Consider the following 23,702-nt stretch of genomic DNA (forward strand, 5'->3'; position numbering starts at 1 on the left):
TATGGGCCTCCATTTTTGTTCTATTTTCCAGCACGTCCTTATGTAGGGGGCAGCTTTGCCATCTAGTGGTTCTCAAAATGTGATCCCTGCATAAGCAGCATTGTCCTGACCTGGGAACTTATTAGAAATGCAGACGTACCGAGTCAGACACTCTGAAGGTATAGCCCAGGAATGTGTATTTTAACAATCCAGATCCAGTGATATGGATGCTCACTAAAGTTCGAGAACCATGACTGGGAGCAAGATCTCTGAGGACAAGAGAACATCACGATAACCATTCTCCTGGCCATGAACAAGGGGAATGTTATCTGAAAAGCTTATGATTTTAATTTTCAGTCCAATTCTTCCTTAATCCCTCTACTCCAAACCTGCATCATCTTAAAAAGGAAGTCATAAAGGTATTAAATTCTCAAGTTTTGACTTTTTGGTCTTAATTTCCCCTACCCTCTCTCACACAATTTTTAAGAGCATTCCTCATTGGAAAACATGCAAAATGGAAGTAAAAGGGTATATGGTGAAAGTAAATCTCCCTCCCATCCCAGAATCTCAGTCTTTCTTCTTAGGGGAAATCACTGTCAGTAATTTCTTATATATTCTTCTAGAAATATTCAACATATGTACAAATATATGGATATGGCCTTTTTGTTTTTAAGGAAATAAGAACATACTATACCATCTATTCTATGCCTTGCCCAATTTCTAAATATTTACTGTAAAATATAAAATGTATATGTTTTATGGTAAAATATATAACAGATATGCTCAGTTTTATAATATTAAAGTGAACATATATGGTAACCTCCACTCAGGTCAAAAAAAAAAAAAAAATCAGAACATTGCCAGGACCCTAGAAGCCCTCTGGGTGTGCCTCTCCAATCATCACCCTCTCTCCTCTCAGAGACTACCTGACTTTGGAATAACCTTTTCCATGTATTTCTTTTTTCTTTACTACCTACATATGCATTCTTGAAAAACATAGTTGACTTTTGCCTATATTTAAACTTATGAATAGCATCATATGGCTTCTAACTTTCTATGTCTTATTTTGTTCAACTTCAAGATTGTGAAATTCATCCATATTGTTGTGTTCAGCTGTTTGACAGAGAAGGAAGAACATGCCACATTGTAAACAGAATCTCTGAATGGTAGAAGTGATTTTTAAAACAAACATTTTTCTGTATTCCTATATTTTATGTAATGCATATTACTTCTGTTAATACAAGAGAAATTCCAATAAACATTACTAAGACAAATTCCAGGCTAAAACTCAGCATGACCCACCTCTGTATCTCTTTGATGTCTATTCCTTAAAAGGAGCATTCTGGTATTTTCAATGCCTAAAGAACACAGTTCCTAAAGAAAACATTCAACTTTAATTATGTATCAATGTAAGATCTTAGAGTGATGACTTTTCCTAAAGATCTCAAATTGGTTTTATATATATTACCCAATTTATCCTCACGCTATAGTTGTTAAGAATTTAAGGCATGTGTTTTGAATCACATTAACTAATAGCAGTCAGGTTAAATGAAAACTATCATCATACAAAGCCAAACACCATAAAACTCATACTGGAAATTTCATCTTCTTTTTTTTGCTGTATGCGGGCCTCTCACTGTTGTGGCCTCTCCCGTTGCGGAGCACAGGCTCCAAACGCGCAGGCCCAGTGGCCATGGCTCACGGGCCCAGCCACTCTGCAGCATGCGGGATCTTCCCAGACCGGGGCACGAACCCGTGTCCCCCGCATCGGCAGGCAGACTCTCAACCACTGTGCCACCAGGGAAGCCCCTGGAAATTTCATCTTCTGACTCAGCCTAATGCGTAAGTAAGATTTGGCTTAAAGTTTGCCTGCCCTCAAATCCAGGATACTCTAAAGAATAAAAATAAAGAGTAGAGAATCTGGGCATAAATCAATACCAAAAATCTCAAGATACACTTCAAGCACATCTGAGCTCTCTCCAATCTGTTTAAACTAAAATCCTTAATTTTATATATATATATATATATATATATATATATAAAACTGAACCACTTTGCTGTACACCAGAAACTAACACAACACTGTAAGTCAACTATACTTCAATAATGAAAAAACATCCTTAAGATTATCCTGAAGAGACATTGCAAACCAGTCCTTTGATAACTAAGCTATTCCATGATGACCACCATGAAAATGGCTGTGGAGAAATAACTTCCCACTTGGCACACACAAGCCACCGTACACAGAGGTATAGTCGATGTAAGGTGGTAATAGGTTACAAATGAACTAACCACCAAAACAAGCAAGACCTTTGAACCACAGACTTTCTAGAGTAGGAAAGATGTGCCAATATGTAGAAAAGCAGGGTACCACTTATTAAACAACTCAAAAAGTAATCACAGCGATCATGTGCCTTCAGCATTTTTTCATAAGTATCTACTGCTCCCGTCTTTTAACATGTCATTTGCAAACCCAAGCTTTCCACCTTTGTAAGGTACCATCTTTTCATTAGATATGTGCCTTTTTTCTTCCTCATGAGAATCAACTGTAATCATATTGTCAGAATTTCAGCATTTATAATCCGTCATGTAACATGAATCATCTTTCAAAGTCTTACCACACGAGATCATGTGGCTTTTCATTTTTAAAATATTTCCTGATGAAGTAACACGATGTGGCCTGAATCCCTGGACCCCAGCTCCACAGAGATGGGTCCAGCTCCTGGGCTGGAGGAAGGAATCAGCTGGAAGAGCAGAACCACAGCCTAGTGGAAGCAAGCCCTGTCTTCCTTCTGTCATTGTGCAATTACATGGGCATTTTTGCAGAGGAGGAGTTAGGAGGAGATACCAGTATCAGAGATTCCTCCAAGGCAGAAGAATGGGAACACACTGTCTTTGCAAACTCTTTGAGACAGGTTTTCCTCAAGTCTAGACCATTTCTAGCTATGCTCAGCATTAGTTATGACATCTACAATGACATGGCCCTCTAACAGTCATATATGTGAAAAATAAGCAAGGGGAGTGGTATTTTGTCATCCAAGTTCTGCATTTAAACTTGAATTGATCCTGTTCCTCCCCAAAGACTCTGTGCATATCTAGAATCTAACAGGTCAACAGATCAATATCTCAAAGGCAAATGTGTCAAGTTGCTTCAATAACATCATTCCCTGAAAGGTGACTCCTGAATCCTAATATACAAAAAAGTTGGAAAAAAGGAATGGGAAAATGAAGTTTCCAACTTATTTTCAAATAAAATAATCCTCCTGCCAATAAACATCATCCCTCAAGTAATATACATACAGGATGTCCCACAAGTCTTAGTGCAGTAACTTAGAAGTATAAATGCTCCAAATGTATAATAAAATATGATTTGAAAGTTAATTATATAAATTTCTTTTTAAAATACTTAGCAAAACATAAACTTTATGATTCAAAATACAAAAAATGGAATAACTATAAAAGAAATTTAAATTAATTTTGTAAATGATATTTATTAAGTTTGTTGCATTTATAGTCCTAAAGTTTACAACTACACTAAGACTTCTGAGAGATCTTGGAAGTCACCTTCCTTAATGTTACACTTCTTCTAGCGCTCTTTCAATGAAAATGGGTTTCATTCTAATCTCACTAGAGAGAAATGTCAATCTAAGGACTGCCTAGCCACAGATAAACTTCTCTGTTATTTTTGTTAAACAACTGCTAAATAGAAATAAACAAGTATTTGAGATGCTACTTTGGTAAAGCAGAGTGCCCTGGATACCCAAATTTTCCATCACTCCAAGAAATTCTCACCAACCTGAAATCTAGCACAGGGAACTACCCCTGTAGAGTCATACGAATAATTGAAAACCAAAAGGTGACTCTTCCTTAACCTTCCCCATGGTTGCTATTAACGTGCCACAGAGAACAAGCTAGGAATAAGCTTGGTATAAAATTTCCTAAGGCCAGCCTCTGATAAAGGCAGATCACCAGAGGAAATGCAGGGTGTTCCCTGTCCGCAAAATTTCTAATAAATGGTTCTCAAACTGGACATTAGGTGTTCATCAGGACAACCTGGGGAGACTATTTAAATGCTTATTTCTGGGCTCTAGTCCAGACTTACTAAACTAAGTTCTGAAGTTAGGGCCCAGACATATGCATTTTAAAAGTCCCCCAAGTGGTTCTGGTGCACACTAAAGTTTGAGAAGCACTGTCTAGCATACAATTACACACCACCACTGATTTGGGTTCGAGTACCACATTCCTACCGTGTTAAGGTCTTAGGATGCTTTATACCACTTGAGGGAAACTGCTACATTGGCGGTCCCCAGTGAATCATGATCCCTGGTATTCATGCCTTTGTGTAATTCCTCTCATAATGATTTGGCCACATGACTAGACTTAGCCATTGGGACATTAAGGCATGATGCAAGCAGAGCCTTGATTAGCACTTGCACAATGAAGATTGTCTTGGAATGCTCCTTTTGGAAGCCAGCAACCATGCCATAAAGAAGCTTAGGATAGACTACTGAATGGTGAGATGCCATGTGGAAAAAGTCTCTGAAGGATGAGAAACTATCTTGTACGTTTCAGTTCCAGCACAGCTCCCAGCTGAATGAAGCCACCCAAGTGACCCCAGGTATACCACAGGAGAATTCCCAACTGAGCCCAGGTAATACACAGAATTGTGAGAAACCATTTTTAAGGAACTAAGTTTGGTGATGGTTGTTATAAAGCAATAGATAACTAAAACACAACTACTTCAGGTTTTTAAAAAATGTGTCATGTGATATAATCTCTAAAACTGCTACTGTTAATAGCTAACACTTTATTGTATACTTAGTATGCAAATTATTCCAAGTGCATCACATGTATTTACTTATTTATGACGTAGGTTCTATCACCTCCATTTTGCAGATCAAAAAAATGAAGCTTTAGGAGGTCAAGAAATGTCTTCAAGGCCACATAATTAGTGTCAAGCCATAGAATTATAAGTCATTCCAAACATTATATCCTATGATCATCCTTGCCAGGTACTGTAGGATTTTCACTGAACTCTCTGCCATTCTTTTATCTATATTCTTGTTTCTTCTAATTCAGACATTTGAGTATAGATAGATCTTTTGCTTGTACTACACTTCACTAGGCTCTGAAGAGAGCCTACGATTCCTGATGCACACATCACAGTTGCTAGGTGCTAGTGCTTTGGCTGCCTAGCAACAGATGTTTCTTTATTCCAGTCAGGTGTGAAGAGCAAGCCCTGTCTTCCAACAATAAAAGACACAGTGATTTCTCATTGCTTTGTCATTGATTAAAAAAAAAAAAACAACTATAATCATAAAGGTACACAATTAAGCCTGGAATAAATCTATTCAATCCTCCTGCTTTCACACAGTAACATTCAAACAATCAAAACTACTCATCGTCTAAATGTCTGCAAGGAGACATCAACCAGGACCAAGTTTATCCATTAAGAAAGACTTCTTAACTCTAAGAGTTTTAGACACTGTATTACAGTGCTAGAAATGTACAATTAAAATATGTACATTTTATGTTACATAAATTATACATCAATAAAGTTATTTAAAGTTAAAAAAGAAGGACATTCTCATACCAATAACTTGGAAGATGGGAAAAGAACATTTCAGTGGCTGCTTAAAGCATTCTAAAGTCTTCGCCTTTGGAAAAATTTGGACAGAGTGAACAAGTTTAAATTTTATTAATAAAATTTAGAGTTAAGTACATATGCTAAAATTTAGGCAGAACCAATTTAAAAATATACACTCTATAACAGAGGTCAGGAAACTTTTTCTGTAAAGGGTCAGACTTTAGGTTTTACTCTTTTGAAGTTTTACTGTATCTGTCACAACTACTCAACCCTACTCCTGTAGCAATAAAAGCAGCCATAGATAATACATAAATGAGTATGGCTGTGTTCCAGTAAAACTTTATTTATGAAACCAGGCAGATGACCCGACTTAGCCCAATGGCTATAGTCTGCTGATCCCCTAATCTAGGACTTTCAAACTAGCAGATAAACAAAAGAGAAAGAGGGCAATAAAGAAAAATTTGTCCATCCAACAGAAGGTGGAAAGGGGTGGGGGTTTAAGAGCAGGGGAAAATAATGAAAAAAAAACTTTAAGAAAGATAAAGAAATCCAAATCAGTTATCACAATAAATGGCAATGGGTTAAATTCAACTATTCTAAGACTACTAGATTGGATTGAAAAAGCAAAAATTCCTTAAATAGGAATGAAACAAAATTCAGTCATAGTGATTATAAGATATATATTATAAGCAAAAGGCTTAAAAAAATTGGGAAAAGACATGCCTCCCTTTAAGGTAAACAACAAAAAACAATTACTGGAACTAAAGTAAGACTAATGTAACGAGCAAAAAGATAATCACACACAACAAAGCCTCAGGACATACAAAGCAAAAGCAGTCCAAATTAAAGGGAGAAATGACAAATTCATAATAATAGATAATTTTAATGTGGAAGAATTTAACAAAGTTTTTTTCAGAAACTGATTATCCAAACAGACAAAAAAAAAAAAAAAATTCAGTTTGGACAACAGGTTTGAATCAATAGCTATTTACATGTAAAGGGAGAACGATGCAACAATATCCTTCCTTTCAAACACACACTGGAATTTTTTTTTAATGAGCCATGAGTTAAGTCACAAAGGACATCAACAAATTTCAAAGAAATATCCATCATAGAGACCATATTCTCTGACAATGTTCAGACACTAAAGACTCCTAAATAACACATGGGCTAAAAGAAAAATTATGAGGAGTACAAAATATTTTTTAAAGTATGACAATGAAACAAATACTGTTCCTGTAATCAGTTTGTAATCTAGTAGAGGAAAAAGACAATGATCACTCAAAAATTAATATATATTATGCATTGTAGCTATAAATATATATGTACATATATATATATACGCACATACATACTAATTATACAATATATAATAGCAAAGCGTACTAAGGGCTATAAAAGAAAAGCACAGCATGCCAAGAGAACATGTCACTTGGGGTTTCTCTGAGAAAAATTACATTTTGGGGGCTGGGGGAAGGAGGAGGGGATGCACATCCCAGGCAAAGGGAAGAGCATGTAAAAAGGCCCTCAGGAGAGAAGGAACAAGGGGTATTAGAGAACTGAAAGGCAGGCAGCAGTGCTGGAGTGCAGGAGCAAGGGACAGAGTAACCTGAAACAAATGGAAATAAATTACACCTAGGAAAAGGAGATTCTTGAAATATAAAAATAGGATAAAAGAAACAAGAACTGTTTTAGTCAAATTAAACATCTTTAAAAATATAAAAAGCATTATTCCCATTTAACTGGAAAAGTTCTAAGGAAGTATTCTAAATTTACAATTCTCAATTATTTGTTATTCATCTCTTAACTGCCATTACCTTGTCCAGAACAGCAGTCATTTCTCCAGGTCCCATCTTAAACCATAAGTATGTTAAGATTTTTTAAAGTATTAAAATCACCCTTCATACTTATCAAGAACATCTTTCCACAATCAATTGACCTCAATATTCATGGAATGGCACAAATAATTCCAGCTGTAGAATCAAACAGCCCTGGATTTCAAGATGTTACCTATCCCTTCTAATTCTTAGATTCCACATCTGTAAAATGGGGTTAATAATCAAATTTGATGATGGGGATTTATAGGGTCTAAGTGATAATGTATGAATGAAGAATGGTATAAACGAAGACAAACTTGGTGCAAATCTCAACCGCACCACTTAAGAGCTGTGTGACTTTGAGCAAGTTACTTAACATCTCACTGCCTAGGTTTCCTCCTCTGTGGCATATGTTTCAAACAGTACCTACCTTTACAGTTTTAAGAATTAAATAATTCATGTAAAGTACTTATCACTCCATAAATAAGAACTGCAATTAGTAATAAAATTTTTTATTGTTGTTCTATACTTAAGAAAAGTACTTTCTAACAGTCTCATTAACAAGATTTGAGACCTTCTTCCACTCTGCCCTCAGTCAAGTCATTAAAACTGACAATCCCAGGGACTCTCATTTTCCTCTAAGGGTTATTGGACATTGGAACATATTAACAGGTAAACTTTCATTATTTCTAAAAAATTTTTTCAGTAGCGTAATGCGCAACTACTTCGTTAGGACCATTAAATGTAATCCTTCCTGAAGATTGGGATTCTTTTGTAGAACTAACAGAACTCTTGAGATTCCTTTCAAGTCAATAAATTAGTGATTTCATTTAAAGTTCCCACAACTTGCAAATTCATTAGATATTTTTACTGCCTATAATTCTGCATTTCAAAATGCATGCTAAGTTCCATAAAAAATCAGGGTCTTATATGTAGTTCAATGTACTTGGTGCATCTGTTATAAATTAGCTTCAACTCCTTCAGATAGAATAAAACAATCACAAAACTCCAAAACTGTGACATTCTAAGCAAAACTGGGCCACTCCAAGAATTTTTACTGAAATTGAGTTAGATTAACAATGTTAAATCCAATCTCTTTATTTATAATTAACATACAATCTATATTAGTTTCAGGTGTACAGCAATTCGACCTTATGAAATAATCACCACAATAAAACCAGTTATCATCCGACACCATACAAAGCTGTTACAGTATTACTAGCTATATTCCCTACATGTACATTACAACCTCCTGACTTATTTATTTTATAGCTATAAATTTGTACCTTTTAATCCCCTTCACCTATTTTGCCCATACCCCTATGCCCCTCCCCTCTGGCAACCACCAGTTTGTTCTCTGAATCTATGAGTCTGTTTCTCTTTTGTTTGTCTACTTGTTTTTTAGATTCTACATGTAAGTCAAATCATATGTAAATCCAATCTCTCTACACCAAAAAATGTCACGGCTCTTCCATAGTATCCCAGAAGCTGAATTACTTGAAGGAAATCCAATACAAAAAAGCTGGGAACTTAACCAATTCAATCCGCCCAAATTCAGGGGGGTTCCACAGGGTGGACTGTCTCTTCTAGGGCTCTTGGCCTACCTAGCATCAAAACTACCATTCAGGGTGGAAATTAACACTCTGAAAGAGGTTCTGAGTAAGAATAGCTCAATTTTTAAAAGTGAGGAACTTGATAAATATGATCTTGCTGAAGATCTAGTCCTGTTTCAGTTAGTGTATCAGAGACCATTCTGGCATTAAATTTATAAACTGGCTAACATTCTAATAAGTAATTTGCTTCCTATTTAGTTAAATGTAAACAGACAACCTCCAAACTGTCTCTATATATCTTTTAAACATCTAAAATTGCTTTGAAATAGCCTCCATGAAAATAGAAATGTTACAGCCAAAACACAACATTGAGATACAGAATATAACTTTCTTTTATAAGAATTTTCAATACAGTTCCACAGAATAATAGAATATCTGGGTTTAAAGGCTGAGAGGAAACTTTTTAAACCATCGTGACTCATTGTACTGAGGAGGAAACTAAAATCATACAATGCAGTAAAATCGTTTAATGCAGAAATCTGTTATAAGAAAGGAAAATTTCCAACAAAACTTCAGGGTTCTAATACTTCAAAAGGCTAATTTTTTTGGCCATTACAAGTGCAAAAGCAGCTCTCCCAGATTTGGCTACCACCTCCTGCCCAGTGCCAACCGTAATGGATGATCAGAGTATGTAATTGCTGATCGCTGCTGAATCGACTAGATGGAAGCAATGATCCCACTTCATGGGCTTAAGTTAGACCCAGACTTTCAGAAAAATAAAATATTTTGTTCCTTACACACTAATAGGGATTTTCTTTCTCTCTGTGGATGATGGATTTTGCTAGTATTTTAAACTATTGCTTTGTTTCTAAGGAGTCATTCACCTTTAGTTAAAAATTAAAAGATAATGATATTGGTAGTAGTAGTAGTAATAGAGCAGTAATCATAATAGTAATAATGTCTAACACTTATGTAGCACTTAAGTAAGTGCTGGGCACTGCTTAGGACATTAATCTCTACATTTAATCATTTAGTTATCTAACCATTACATTAAGTGCATTTAAACCTTACAGTTACCTTGTGAAGAAGGTATACTATTATTCTCATCTTATAGATGAGGAAACATGGTACAAAGAGGTTAAGTAATTTATCCAATATCCTCATGGCTAGTAAGTAGCGGAGCCAGAATACAAACCTACACAGCCTGATTTCAGAGGGAAAATAATTCATTTCATCAATGGAATTAAACTAACTACATATAAATAATACTAAGGACATCAAAAACAAACACATTGCATAATTTTTAAGTTCGAAAAAAAACAGAAAAATTCACCTTGTTTTTCTTCCCTTTTAAAACCTGAGTCCCCAAATGACAAAACATATTTCAATCTACATATGTAAAAAGACTGCAAATATCCTAGGATATCCTGTTATTTTCTTCCACCATCTATTCCACAAACTAAGCTCTTTTTTTCTAGCTCTCTTAGAAGTCAGAAGTGAATCACCGCATCCATGTAAATTAACTAAAAGACTAAGAATTAAGGCCGCCTACATCCACATGACATTATCATTTGTGCCAAGAAATTATTACCCACAAAGATAAAGCTGTAAATCATTAAATAACTTCATTGTTCACTTCAGGAACCTCCCAAAAGTCCATTTATCTCAACAATAGTCTATTCAAACAGTTCACAATATTCCCTCAACTGGGCAAATAACTCACTCATCAAACAAAATACTTTTAAGACTTGGTTAAAATCCTTGCCTCACTGTTTCTACTAATTCTAAACTATTATATCATAAATGTTGCCCCATTTCAATCATATCACCGCATTGACAGACCCACCTTACATATCTCAAGGTCACACCTGAAATTCTACAATATCTGCCCGTGACCTCTCCATTGTGAAGTCCACTAAGACTCCATCCAGGTGTGATCTCCTTACTGCAGTAGGCAGTAAACTCAGTCTTGCTTAATCAACAAGCCATTCAGGTCTTCTTTGGGGGAGTGGACAATCAACAGAAGGTAACACTCCCTGTTCCATTTCAGCTGCTCTCTTCATAACTCCTTTTTAAAAAATCTCTTCTTCTAGACCACAGGTGAAATTAAATATACCAGGAAATCAGATCATTATAGAAAAAGAAACATAAACCAGCAATTGAAAGGGGGCCAAGTAAAGCTAATAATAAATTCAACATGAAACTTCAAACTATATTTAATTGTAACCACAGTTTAAGCTGAATTGGGTTAACTACACATTTCAGAATGGTTTTAAAGCATCCCTAAAATTGAGGTTTAAAAAGCAACAAGGAAAAAATGCCCTGAAATGTCAAAGTTTAAATAAAGTATTCTGCCATCTGATTAGATTTAACAAAAATTTCTTATACTTTAACTCATATGCCTCTACTGTTACATATCAAATATGGGTATATGAAATATAGTTTTAATCTTTAAAGACTAAAAATTACTTAAACCCATACAATATTTAGAAAATGAAATTTTTAAAAATCCATTCATTCATCTATTATTTAGTATATTCTAGTTTTTTAAGGATGATCTTTTAAATTATACCCCATCTCATTTCCAAAAGGATTTGGGATGGCTGACAAAAATACATTGAGCAGACTAAAACAAACAGATGAAGGAAAATGAAGAAAAAATGTACAAACTCTCTCTCTCTCTCGCTCTCTCTCTCTCTCTCTCTCTCACACACACACACACACACACACACACACACACACACACACACACACACACACACACCAGTCAAAGAACTTTGTTTCAGATACAGAGAACCAAAAGAAGTTTCTATAGCTTTCTCAGAAAGGGCATACTGCAGATATGGTAGATATTGTTCTCGATTAGGAGTGCTGTTTAAGTGAATTAAGTGAATCACAGTCATGTGGTTGGGAGGAGAGGAGGCAGAGTAAGTCAAGGAATCAAGACCAGTAACAGAACGAGCATGACCATAATCAGCAACCCAAGGAACACCTTTTAGAAATGCTCAGATACAAAGAGAAAGATACAGATTCAGATAGATTTTGCCCTCATATTATGTCACCTTTATTCATGTGCCTTCAAAAAACATGAATGAAAATATTAAAATTATACTTTAATTTCTATATATAAAATATATCAAGAAAAAACAAACATTAACAAAATAAGCTCCTATTAGCAAAATGTATTGGCTATATTGTATTCAACACAGCACTTACCTTCGCTGATGGCATGGGGCTTAACAATGCAACAAGTAGTACAGCTGGTAAATTTAGCAGTGTTTGCTGGCCCACAGACTCCACTCGAAGGAAAAAATAACTCCATTTCCTAAAGACAGAAAGAAATGACTTTGGCACATGTAATCTTGTTACAAATCTGTAAAACAACTCAGGAAATGTGCACAGAATACTATTATCCAGGTACTTCAGAGAGGAGCTAAAGCAGAGGATATGGGGGAAGTGTCTGCCTCAGGAAGGCCCCAGAGGGTCCTGCTCCATTACAATCTCTTCTCAAACTCCTAGAATATTCACGTGAGAGGAGAACTATGCAATTACTTTTAAAGTTTCACAACATAAATTCTTTTCTTCAAATTTTCTAAAAATGCTTTTTACAAAGACTAACTGAACCTTGTTTTAAGTCTTAAAAGAACATATAAAGAAGTATTAAAGCAATGACAATATGTATCATTCTGTCTCAGGATTAAAGCTGAGAATGTCTTAACATATTTTGAATATTGGAAGTAATCAATACAAAGTTCTTATTTTACCCAAAGCATCAGTTTATGAGACACAGGTCCAATTTTAAACTTTTCATTAAAATATGTAAAATTCAATTAAAAATTAGGAAATCTTTATAGAAACAGATTAGTATTCAAGAATCAGAGCTACAGTTAAAACTAATTAACTACATATAGTGCTAAAGTCAAATCACATGAACCTTATTTTATAACCAGATTCAGGCTGTGCTATTTGCTTTGCACATAGTTCATTAAAATAACCACCCAGCAATTTGAACTAGCCACAAAGATGGCCACACTAATCAGTAAACTATTTAGACATATGCTTTCCTGCTTCTAAGCTTTTACTAGTATTATTTCTATTCCCTACAAAGCCCTCTGTTCCAAAGAACCATACCAACGTGTAAAGGGTCACTTTAAATATTATCTCCCCCAGGAGCCCCTTTTGATGCACCCCAATCAGTACACTGTACTCCTCCAAAGTTGTGGTTATTTTGGTAATTGCCCCCCATGAATTATAAATTTGAAGAAAAGAACTAACTTGCATAGCCGTGTAGGTCCTTTAGCATCTAAAACAAATAGCTCAAAGTAAATACTCACTTTTCACTGAATTTAAAAATTGAAAGATAGTAGGATGTGTTAGTGTACCACACTGGTGTTCATTAAAAAAAAAAAAAACTATCTCGGGAAGATGAGGCAAGGTTCAAATAGTAGCGTATATACTTGAGTGATTCTGGGGTTAATGACACTTTAGAATTAAAATGTTCCATTCCTTAGACAAGTATCTTTCTATCGTATTGCTGCCTTTGCTTATTACTCTTCTTGATCAGTAACAGCAACTACCGCTTGTAGTCCTGTACCACATGGTTTGATTACATGTTCTCAGAGAACGTGTAAGGTACAGGTGAAAACTCAGATACCTACAGGGTCCTAGTAGGTAATCAATGAGTGAATGAAGTAAACCTGGTGTGACAAGAAGGCAGGGTAGAGGGTTGCAAACTGGAAAGGGCGTGTCCCGTCTACAGTTCCCCTTTCTCTGCTTCCTTTGCAACAAAACTCCTCAAAGAGATGTCTTTATTCTGTCTTTACTTCTTCTCTTCCATTTCCTCTTAAACTTACAACTAATTAGGCTTTCATTCCACAAAGGCTATTCGTGAAAATCCCTAATCACCTCCACGTTGCCAAGTACCCTGGATAATTCTCAGACCTCACCTTACCTGACCCAACAGCATTTGACACAATTGATCCCTACGTCCTGGAATGCTTTCATCACCTGGTTTTCGTCCCACTGCTCCTTTTCAGTCTCCTTTGATGACTTTCTCCCCTTTGGCAGACCCCTAAGTACTAGAGAGGGGTCTAGTACTATCTATTGTCACTATTCTACCTATTGTCACTCTCTTGTTGAGGCCCTCAAGTCCCATGGCTTTAAATGCTACCTGTATCCTGATGTCTCCTACATTTTAACCTCCAGCCCAACCTCCTCCCTAAACTCCACATCCATATCTACTACTTACAGACATTTCATATTTAAAACATCCAAAACAGACTTCGAATTTCCACTGTCCCCCATAAACCTGTTCAGTCCCACCCTTTTCCTTACCCTTCAATTGCACAAGCCAAAAATAAATAACAAAAACAAAGAACACAGTGGTTCTTGATTCCTCTCTACCTGTCCAATCTATCAGGAAATTCTTTAAAATATAACCAGAATCCAACCACCTACCTCCACATCTGTCACCTTGGTCCATGTGACATGCCACCACCATCTCTCCCTTTAATACCTGCACTAACCTCCTAACTGATCTCCCAGTCCAACTTTTCCCACAAGTACCCCTACCCTGCCTGGTCTATTATTAACACAGCAGTCAGAATGAAACTAATAAAAACAGATCATGTCACTCCTCTGCACAGAACCCTCCACGACCTCCTATCTCATTCAGAATGAATTTCAAAGTCCTAGATATCCTAAAAGGCCTTATGTGACCTGGGCCCTGGCTATATCTGACCTAATCTCCAGCTATTTCCATGAAACACATCTCTGCCCCAGCATCACTGGCCTCACCTCCTCACTGTTCCTTGAATATAGCAAATATGCTCTCACCTCAGAGTTTTTGCATGTATTGTTCCCTTACTTGCTGGAACACTCTTTCCCCTAGACATTTGCTTGGATTTCTCCCTCACTTCCTTCTGATCGCTCCTCAAACCAGATATTATAAGGACTTTCTATATGCTATATTTAATAACATTCAACACCTCTACTCCACACACAATGCTGGTCTTTTTCTATATCCTTCCCCTGCTGTATTTTCTTCAGAGCAATTACTAATAGACATCAGAGTTATAGGTCTATTTATTTACTATGTGACATGCCCCCCATCAGAAAAGCTATAAGCTCCATGAGTCAGGACTTTGTGTTTTTCACAGTAGCTTCTCAATAAATAGTTTGGAATGACTGAAATTCAGACACATTTTATTTAACATATGTAGAATTTATATGGACACAGACACTCCGAAAGATTAAGAAACAAGCCCTTGCAAGTTAGCAAGTGGCAAAGTGATGATTCAAATCCAGGTCATACTGACTCCAAAGTCCTGAACTTTTTCTATCACCTTTCTTTCAGACGTAAAAAGCTATGCTAGAGGGGAGACCTTCAAGATGGCAGAGGAGTAAGACGTGGAGATCACCGTCCTACCCACAAATACATTAGAAATGCATCTACATGTGGAACATGGGGTTTGCTTTCTGCATCTAATTTGTTTCTGATTTTCTGCTTATCTTAGTTTAGTATTTACAGTTTATTACCATTGGTAGATTTGTTTATGGATTTGGTTGCTCTCTTCCTGTGTTTTTTTTTTTAATATATAGATATATATACATTTTTCCTTTTTCTCTTTTTGTGAGTGTACATGTATATGCTTCTTTGTGTGATTATGTCTGTATAGTTTTGCATTTACCATTTGTCCTAGGGTTCTGTCTGTCCTATTTTTTTAGTATAGTTTTTAGTGCTTGTTATCATTGGTGGATCTCTTTTTTGCTTTGGGTGCTCTGCTCTTTCTTTTTTTTTTTTGCTTTCTTTTTTTTTTTTCTTTGCAGTACGCAGGCCTCTCACTGCTGTGGCCTCTCCCGTTGCGGAGCACAGGTCCCGGACGCGCAGGCTCAGCAGCCATGGTTCACAGGCCCAGGCGCCCCGCGGCAAGTGGGATCTTCCCGGCTCGGGGCACGAACCCATGTCCCCTGCATCGGCAGACGGACTCTCAACCACTGCGTCACCAGGGAAGCCCTTTTTGCTTTCTTTTTAAATTACTTAATTTTTTAAATTCTTACTAATTATTTTTATTTTTCATAATTATTTCTTATTTTAATAACTTTTATTTTATTATTATTTTTCTTTCTTTCTTTCTGTTTTTCTCCCTTTTCTTCTGAGCCATGTGGCTGACAGGGTCTTAATGCTCCAGCCAGGTGTCAGGCCTGTGCCTCTGAGGTGGGAAAGCCGAGTTCAGGACATTGATCCACCAGAGACCTGCCGGCTCCACATAATATCAAATGGCAAAAGCTCTCCCAGAGACCTCCATCTCAATGCTAAGACCCAGCACCACGCAACGACCAGCAAGCTACAGGGCTGGATACCCTATGCCAAACAACTAGCAAGACAGGAACACAACAGAGAACACAACCCATTAGCAGAGAGGCTGGCTAAAATCATAATAAGGTCACAGACACCCGAAAACACACCACCGGATGTGGTCCTGCCTACTAGAGAGACAAAATCCAGCCTCATACACCGGAACACAGGCACTAGTCCCCTCCACCAGGAAACCTACACAACCCACTAAACTAACCCTAGCCAATGGGGAAAGACACCAAAAACAACAAGAACTACAAACCTGCAGCCTGAGAAAAGGAGACCCCCAAACACAGTAAGATAAGCAAAATGAGAAGACACAGAAACACACAGCAGATGAAGGAGCAAAGTAAAAACCCAGCAGACCAAACAAATAGGAAATAGGCAGTCTACCAGAAAAAGAATTCAGACTAATGATAAAAAAAGATGATCCAAAACTTGGAAATAGAATGGGGAAAATACAATAAACGTTTAACAAGGACCTAGAAGAACTAAAGAACAAACAAACAATGATGAACAACACAATATATGAAATTAAAAATTCTGTAGAAGGAAGCAATAGCAGAATAACTGAGGCAGAAGCACGGATAAGTGACCTAGAAGATAAAATACGGGAAATAACTACCACAGAGCAGAATAAAGAAAAAAGAATGAAAAGAATTGAGCACAGTCTTAGAGACCTCTGGGACAACATTAAACATACCAACACTCGAATTATAGGAGGCCCAGAAGAAGAAGAGAAAAAGAAAGGGACTGGGAAAATATTTGAAGAGTCACAGTTGAAAACTTCCTTAATACGGGAAAGGAAATGGTTAATCAAGTTCAGGAAGCTCAGAGAGTCCCAACAGGATTAATTCAAGGATAAACACGCCAAGACACATATTAATCAAACTATCAAAAATTAAGTACAAAGAAAAAATATTAACAGCAGCAAGGGAAAAACAACAAATAACATACAAGGGAATCCCCATAAGGTTAACAGCTGATCTTTCAGCAGAAACTCTGCAAGCCAGAAGGGACTGGCAGGACATATTTAAAGTGATGAAATGGAAAAACCTACAACCAAGACTGCTCTACCCAGCAAGGATCTCATCCAGATTTGAAGGCGAAATAAAAACCTTTAGAGACAAGCAAAAGCTAAGAGAATTCAGCACCACCAAACCAGCTTTACAACAAATGCTAAAGGAACTTCCCTAGGCAGGAAACACAAGAGAAGGAAAAGACCTACAATAACAAACCCAAAACAATTAAGAAAATGGTAATAGGAATATACATATCAATAACTACCTTAAATGTAAATGGACTAAATGCTCCCAAAAGACAAAGACTGGCTGAATGGGTACAAAAACAAGACCCATATATATGTTGTCTACAAGAGACCCACTTCAGACCTAGGGACACATACAGACTGAAAGGGAGGGGATGGAAAAAGGTATTCCATGGAAATGGAAATCAAAAGAAAGCTGGAGTAGCAATTCTCATATCAGACAAAATACACTTTAAAATGAAGACTAAGACTATTACAAGAGAAAAAGAAGCAAACTACATAATGATCAAGGGATCAATCCAAGAAGAAGATATAACAATTGTAAATATTTATGCGCCCAACAGAGGAGCACCTCAATACGTAAGGCAAATGCTAACAGCCATAAAAGGGGAAATCGACAGTAACACAATCATACTAGGGGACTTTAACACCCCACTTTCACCAATGGACAGATCATCCAAAATGAAAATAAATATGGAAACACAAGCATTAAATGACACATTAAACAAGATGGACTTAATTGATACTGATAGGACATTCCATCCAAAAACAACAGAATACACTTTCTTCTCAAGTGCTCACGGAACATTATCCAGGATAGATCACATCTTGGGTCACAAATCAAGCCTTGGTAAATTTAAGAAAATTGAAATTGTATCAAGTATCTTTTCTGATCACAATGCTATGAGACTAGATATCAATTACAGGAAAACATCTGTAAAAAATACAAACACATGGAAGTTAAACAACACACTACTTAATAACCAAGAGATCACTGAAGAAATCAAAGAGGAAATCAAAAAATACCTAGAGAGCTTCCCTGGTGGTGCAGTGGTTGAGAGTCCACCTGCCGACGCAGGGGACACGGGTTCGTGCCCCGGTCCGGGAAGATCCCACATGCCTCAGAGTGGCTAGGCCTGTGAGCCATGGCTGCTGAGCCTGCGCTCCGCAACGGGAGAGGCCACAAAGGTGAGAGGCTCATGTACCACAAAAAAAGAAAAACAAAAAAAAAAACCTAGAAACAAATGACAATGAAAACACAATGACCCAAAACCTATGGGATGCAGCAAAAGCAGTTCTAAGACGGAAGTTTATAACAATATAATCCTACCTCAAGAAACAAGAAACATCTCAAATAAACAACCTCACTTTACACCTAAAGCAATTAGAGAAAGAACAAGAAAAACCCAAAGACAACAGAAGGAAAGAAATCATAAAGGTCACATCAGAAATAAATGAAAAAGAAATGAAGGAAACAATAGCAAAGATCAATAAAACTAAAAGCTTGTTCTTTGAGAAGATAAACAGAATTGATAAACCATTAGCCAGACTCATCAAGAAAAAAGGGAGAAGAAACAAATCAATAGAATTAGAAATGAAAAAGGAGAAGTAACAACTGACACTGCAGAAATACAAAGGATCATGAGAGATTACTACAAGCAATTCTATGCCAATAAAATGGAAAACCTGGAAGAAACAGAATTCTTAGAAAAGCACAACCTTCTGAGACTGACCCAGAAAGAAATAGAAAATATAAACAAAACAATCACAAGCACTGAAATTGAGACTGTGATTAAAAATCTTCCAACAAACTAAAGCCCAGGACCAGATGGCTTCACAGGCGAATTCTATCAAACATTTAGAGAAGAACTAAAACCTATCCTTCTCAAACTCTTGCAAAATATAGCAGAGGGAGGAACACTCCCAAACTCATTCTACGAGGCCACCATCTCCCTGATACCAAAACCAGACAAAATGTCTCAAACAAAGAAAACTACAGGCCAATATCACTGATGAACATAGATGCAAAAATCCTCCCTAAAATACTAGCAAACAGAATCCAACAGCACATTAAAAGGATCATACACCATGATCAATTGGGGTTTATCCCAGGATGCAAGGGTTCTTCAGTATATGCAAATCAATCGATGTGATAAATCATACTAACAAATTGAAGGAGAAAAAAAATATGATCATCTCAAGAGATGCAGATAAAGCTTCCAACAAAATTCAACACCCATTTATGATAAAAGCCCTCCAGAAAGGAGGCATAGAGGGAACCTACCTCAACATAATAAAGGCCATAGATAACAAACACACGGCCAACATTGTTCTCAATTGTGAAAAACTGAAAGCATTTCCACTAAGATCAGGAACAAGACAAGATTGCCCACTCTCACCACTATTATTCCACATAGTTTTGGAAGTTTTAGCCACAGCAATCAGAGAAGAAAAATAAGTAAAAGTAATCTAAATTGGAAAAGAAGAAGTAAAGCTGTCACTGTTTGCAAATGACATGATACTATACACAGAGAATCCTAAAGATGCCACCAGAAAACTGCTAGAGCTAATCAATGAATTTGGTAAAGTAGCAGGATACAAAATTAATGCACAGAAATGTCTTGAATTCCTATACACTAATGATGAAAAATCTAAAAATCTAAAAGAAAAATTAAGGAAACACTCCCATTTACCATTGCAACAAAAAGAATAAAATACCTAGGAATAAACCTACCTAAGGAGACAAAAGACCTTTATGCAGAAAACTATAAGACACTCATGAAAGAAATCAAAGATGATATCAACAGATGGAGAGATATACCAGGCTTGTGCAAGTTTCCTGATGGGAGGGACTGGTGGTGGGTAAAGCTGACTGTTTCTCTGGTGGGCAGAGCTCAGTAAAACTTTAATCCGCTTAACTGCTGATGGGTGGGGCTGGGTTCCCTCCCTGTTGGTTGTTCGGCCTGAGGCAACCCAACACTGGAGCCTACCTGGGCTCTTCGGTGGGGGTAATGGCAGACTCTGGGAGGACTCATGCCAAGGAGTACTTCTCAGAACTTCTGCTGCCAGTGTCCTTGTCCCCATGGTGAGCCACAGCACCCCCCCCCCCGCCTCTGCAGGAGACCCTCCAACACTAGCAGGTAGGTCTGGTTCAGTCTCCCCTGGGGTCACTGCTCCTTCCCCTGGGTCCCAACGTGCTCACTACTCTGTGTGTGCCCTCCAAGAGTGGAGTCTCTGTTTCCCGCAGTCCTGTCAAAGTCCTGCCATCAAATCCCACTAACCTTCAAAGTCTGATTCTCTAGGAATTCCTCCTCCCATTGCCAGAGCCCCAGGTTGGGAAGCCTGACATGGGGCTCAGAATCTTCACTCCAGTGGGTGGACTTCTGTGGTATAAGTGTTCTCTAGTCTGTGAGTCACCCACGCAGCAGTTATTGGATTTGATTTTACTGTGATGGTGCCTCTCCTACTGTCTCACTGTGGCTTCTCCTTTGTCTTTGGATGTAGGGTATCTTTTTTGGTGAGTTCCAGTTCTCAATGATTGTCCAGCAGCCAGTTGTGATTCTGGTGTTCTCACAAGATGGAGTGAGAGCACGTCCTACTCCACCATCTTGGTTCAGGACCTGTTTTGGTTCTTTCACTTGAGTTTATTTTTTTAAGTTTCAATGAAAAATTTTGCTAGGATTTTGACTGGAATTGCACTGAACTTATAGATCAACTTGGAAAGAATTGACATCTTTATGATACTGAATCTTCCCATACATGAACATGTATATATGTTCATTTATTTCTTTTCTTACTGCCTAAAATAAAATTTATAGTTTTCTTGAAAAAGATCTCCCACATCTTTTGTTAGGTTCATCTTAGGTGTCATATAGTTTTTCACCATTGAATGGAAATCTTTTAACTCTGTATAAAATAGATAACTAATGAGAACCTAGTATAGCACAGGGAACTCTACTCAATGCTCTGTGGTGACCTAAGTGGGAAGGAAATCCAAAACATAGGGGATACATGTATACATATAGCTGATTCACTTTGCTTTACAGTAGAAACGAACACAACATTTTACAGCAACTATACTCCAATAAAAAGTAGAAAAAAAATGGGAATCTTTTAAAATTATATTTTCTAATTGGTTATTTCACATATATCAAGAATACTAATGATTTTTATATACTGATATATGCAGTATAACATATAGATTTGGGAAGCACCGTGAAAATGAAACAATAATATCAATATATAACATCTATTAAATACCATATTCCAGGCACTATGCCAAGCACTTAAATAATTTCACTTAATCCTTAGAAGAACACTATGATGTACTTACAACTATTACCTTATATTACAGACCAGGAGACTGAGAGCAATAATAGTAGTAGACAAGGGAACAAAGCCTGTACAACACCAACACTACCAAAGGATAGGTGAAGGGAAAAAATGCCAGTTAATAAGACATAGGGGCCGGAGGGGGAAGATGGCAGACGAGTAAGACGCGGAGATCCCCTTCCTCCCCACAGATACATCAGAAATACATCTACACGTGGAACAACTCCTACAACACACCTACTGAACGCTGGCAGAAGACCTCAGACCTCCCAAAAGACAAGAAACTCCCCATGTACCTGGGAAAGGCAAAAGAAAAAAGAATAAACAGAGACAAAAGAATAGGGATGGGACCTGCACCAGTGGGAGGGAGCCGAGAAGGAGGAAATGTGTCCACACACTAGAAGCCCCTTCCCGGGCGGAGACTGCGGGTGGCAGAGCGGGGGAGCTTCAGAGCCGCGGAGGAGAGCTCAGCAACAGGGGTGCAGAGGACAAAGCGGAGAGATTTCCGCACAAAGGATCAGTGCCGACCAGCACTCACCAGCCCGAGAGGCTTGTCTGCTCACCCGCCGGGGTGGGCGGGGCTGGGAGCTGAGGCTCGGCTTCCGTTGGAGCGCAGGAAGAGGACTGGTGGCGTGAACACAGCCTGAAGGGGTTACTGCACCACGGCTAGCCGGGAGGGAGTCCGGGAAAAAGTCTGCACCTGCGGAAGAGGCAAGAGACTTTTTCTTCCCTCTTTGTTTCCTGGTGCAGGAGGAGAGGGGATTAAAGGCGTTGCTTAAAGAAGCTCCAGAGACAGACGCGAGCCGCGGCTAACAGCACAGAACCCAGAGACGGGCATGAGACGCTAAGGCTGCTGCTGCCGCCACCAAGAAGCCTGTGTGCGAGCACAGGTCACTATCCACAACCCCCTTCCGGGGAGCCTGTACAGCCAGCCACTGCCAGGGTCCCGGGATCCAGGGACAACTTCCCCGGGAGAACGCACGTGGGCCCTCAGGCTGGTGCAACGTCATGCTGGCCTCTGCCACCGCAGGCTCGCCCCGCACTCCATACCCCTCCCTCCCCCGGGCCTGAGTGAATCAGAGCCCCCGAATCAGCGGCTCCTTTAACCCCGTCCTAAGCAGACGCCCTCCGGCGACCTACACGCAGAGGCAGGTCCAAATCCAAAGCTGAACCCGGGAGCTGTGCGAACAAAGAAGAGAAAAGGAAATCTCTCCCAGCAGCCTCAGAAGCAGCGGATTAAAGCTCCACAATCAACTTGATGTACCCTGCATCTGTGGAATACATGAATAGACAACGAATCATCCCAAATTGAGGAGGTGGACTTTGAGAGCAAGATTTATGATTTTTTTCCCCTTTTCCTCTTTTTGTGAGGGTGTATGTGTATGCTTCTGTGTGAGATTTTGTCTGTATAGCTTTGCTTCCACCATTTGTCCTAGGGTTCAATCCGTGCGTATTTTTTTTTCTTACTTTTTAAAAAATTTTTTTTCTTAATAATTATTGTTTTATTTTAATAACTTTATTTTATTTTACCTTACGTTATTTTATTTTCCTTTATCCTCTTTCTTTCTTTCTTTCTTTCTTTCTTTCTTTCTACTTTTTCTCTCTTTTATTCTGAGCCGTGTGGATGACAGGCTCTTGGTGCTGCAGCCAGGAGTCAGTGCTGTGCCTCTGAGGTGGGAGAGCCAACTTCAGGACACTGGTCCACAAGAGACCTCCCAGCTCCATGTAATATCAAATGGTGAAAATGTCGCAGAGACCTCCATCTCAACACCAAAACCCAGCTTCACTCAACGACCAGCAAACTACAGGGCTGGACACCCTATGCCAAACAACTAGCAAGACAGGAACACAACCCCACCCATTAGCAGAGAGGCTGCCTAAAATCACAGTAAGTCCACAGACACCCCATAACACACCACCAGACGTGGACCTGCCCAGCAGAAAGACAACATCCAGCCTCATCCACCAGAACACAGGCACTAGTCCCCTCCACCAGGAAGTCTACACAACCCACTGAACCAACCTTGGC

The 23,702-nt window shown here is 38.2% G+C and overlaps 1 protein-coding gene across 1 annotated transcript in view; it reads right to left on the minus strand.

Annotated features, from left to right (window-relative positions):
• NME7 (NME/NM23 family member 7) overlaps positions 1–23,702 on the minus strand; it is a 262,372-nt gene that overhangs the window by 170,282 nt on the left and 68,388 nt on the right. The window contains exon 8 of the mRNA XM_082659949.1: positions 12,153–12,261. Coding sequence (XP_082516075.1) covers positions 12,153–12,261 — 109 coding nt within the window. The remainder of the gene's footprint in view (positions 1–12,152; positions 12,262–23,702) is intronic.

Source organism: Grampus griseus (assembly GCF_964374135.1).
Source record: "Grampus griseus genome assembly, chromosome: 1".
Taxonomy (NCBI): Eukaryota; Metazoa; Chordata; class Mammalia; order Artiodactyla; family Delphinidae; genus Grampus; species Grampus griseus.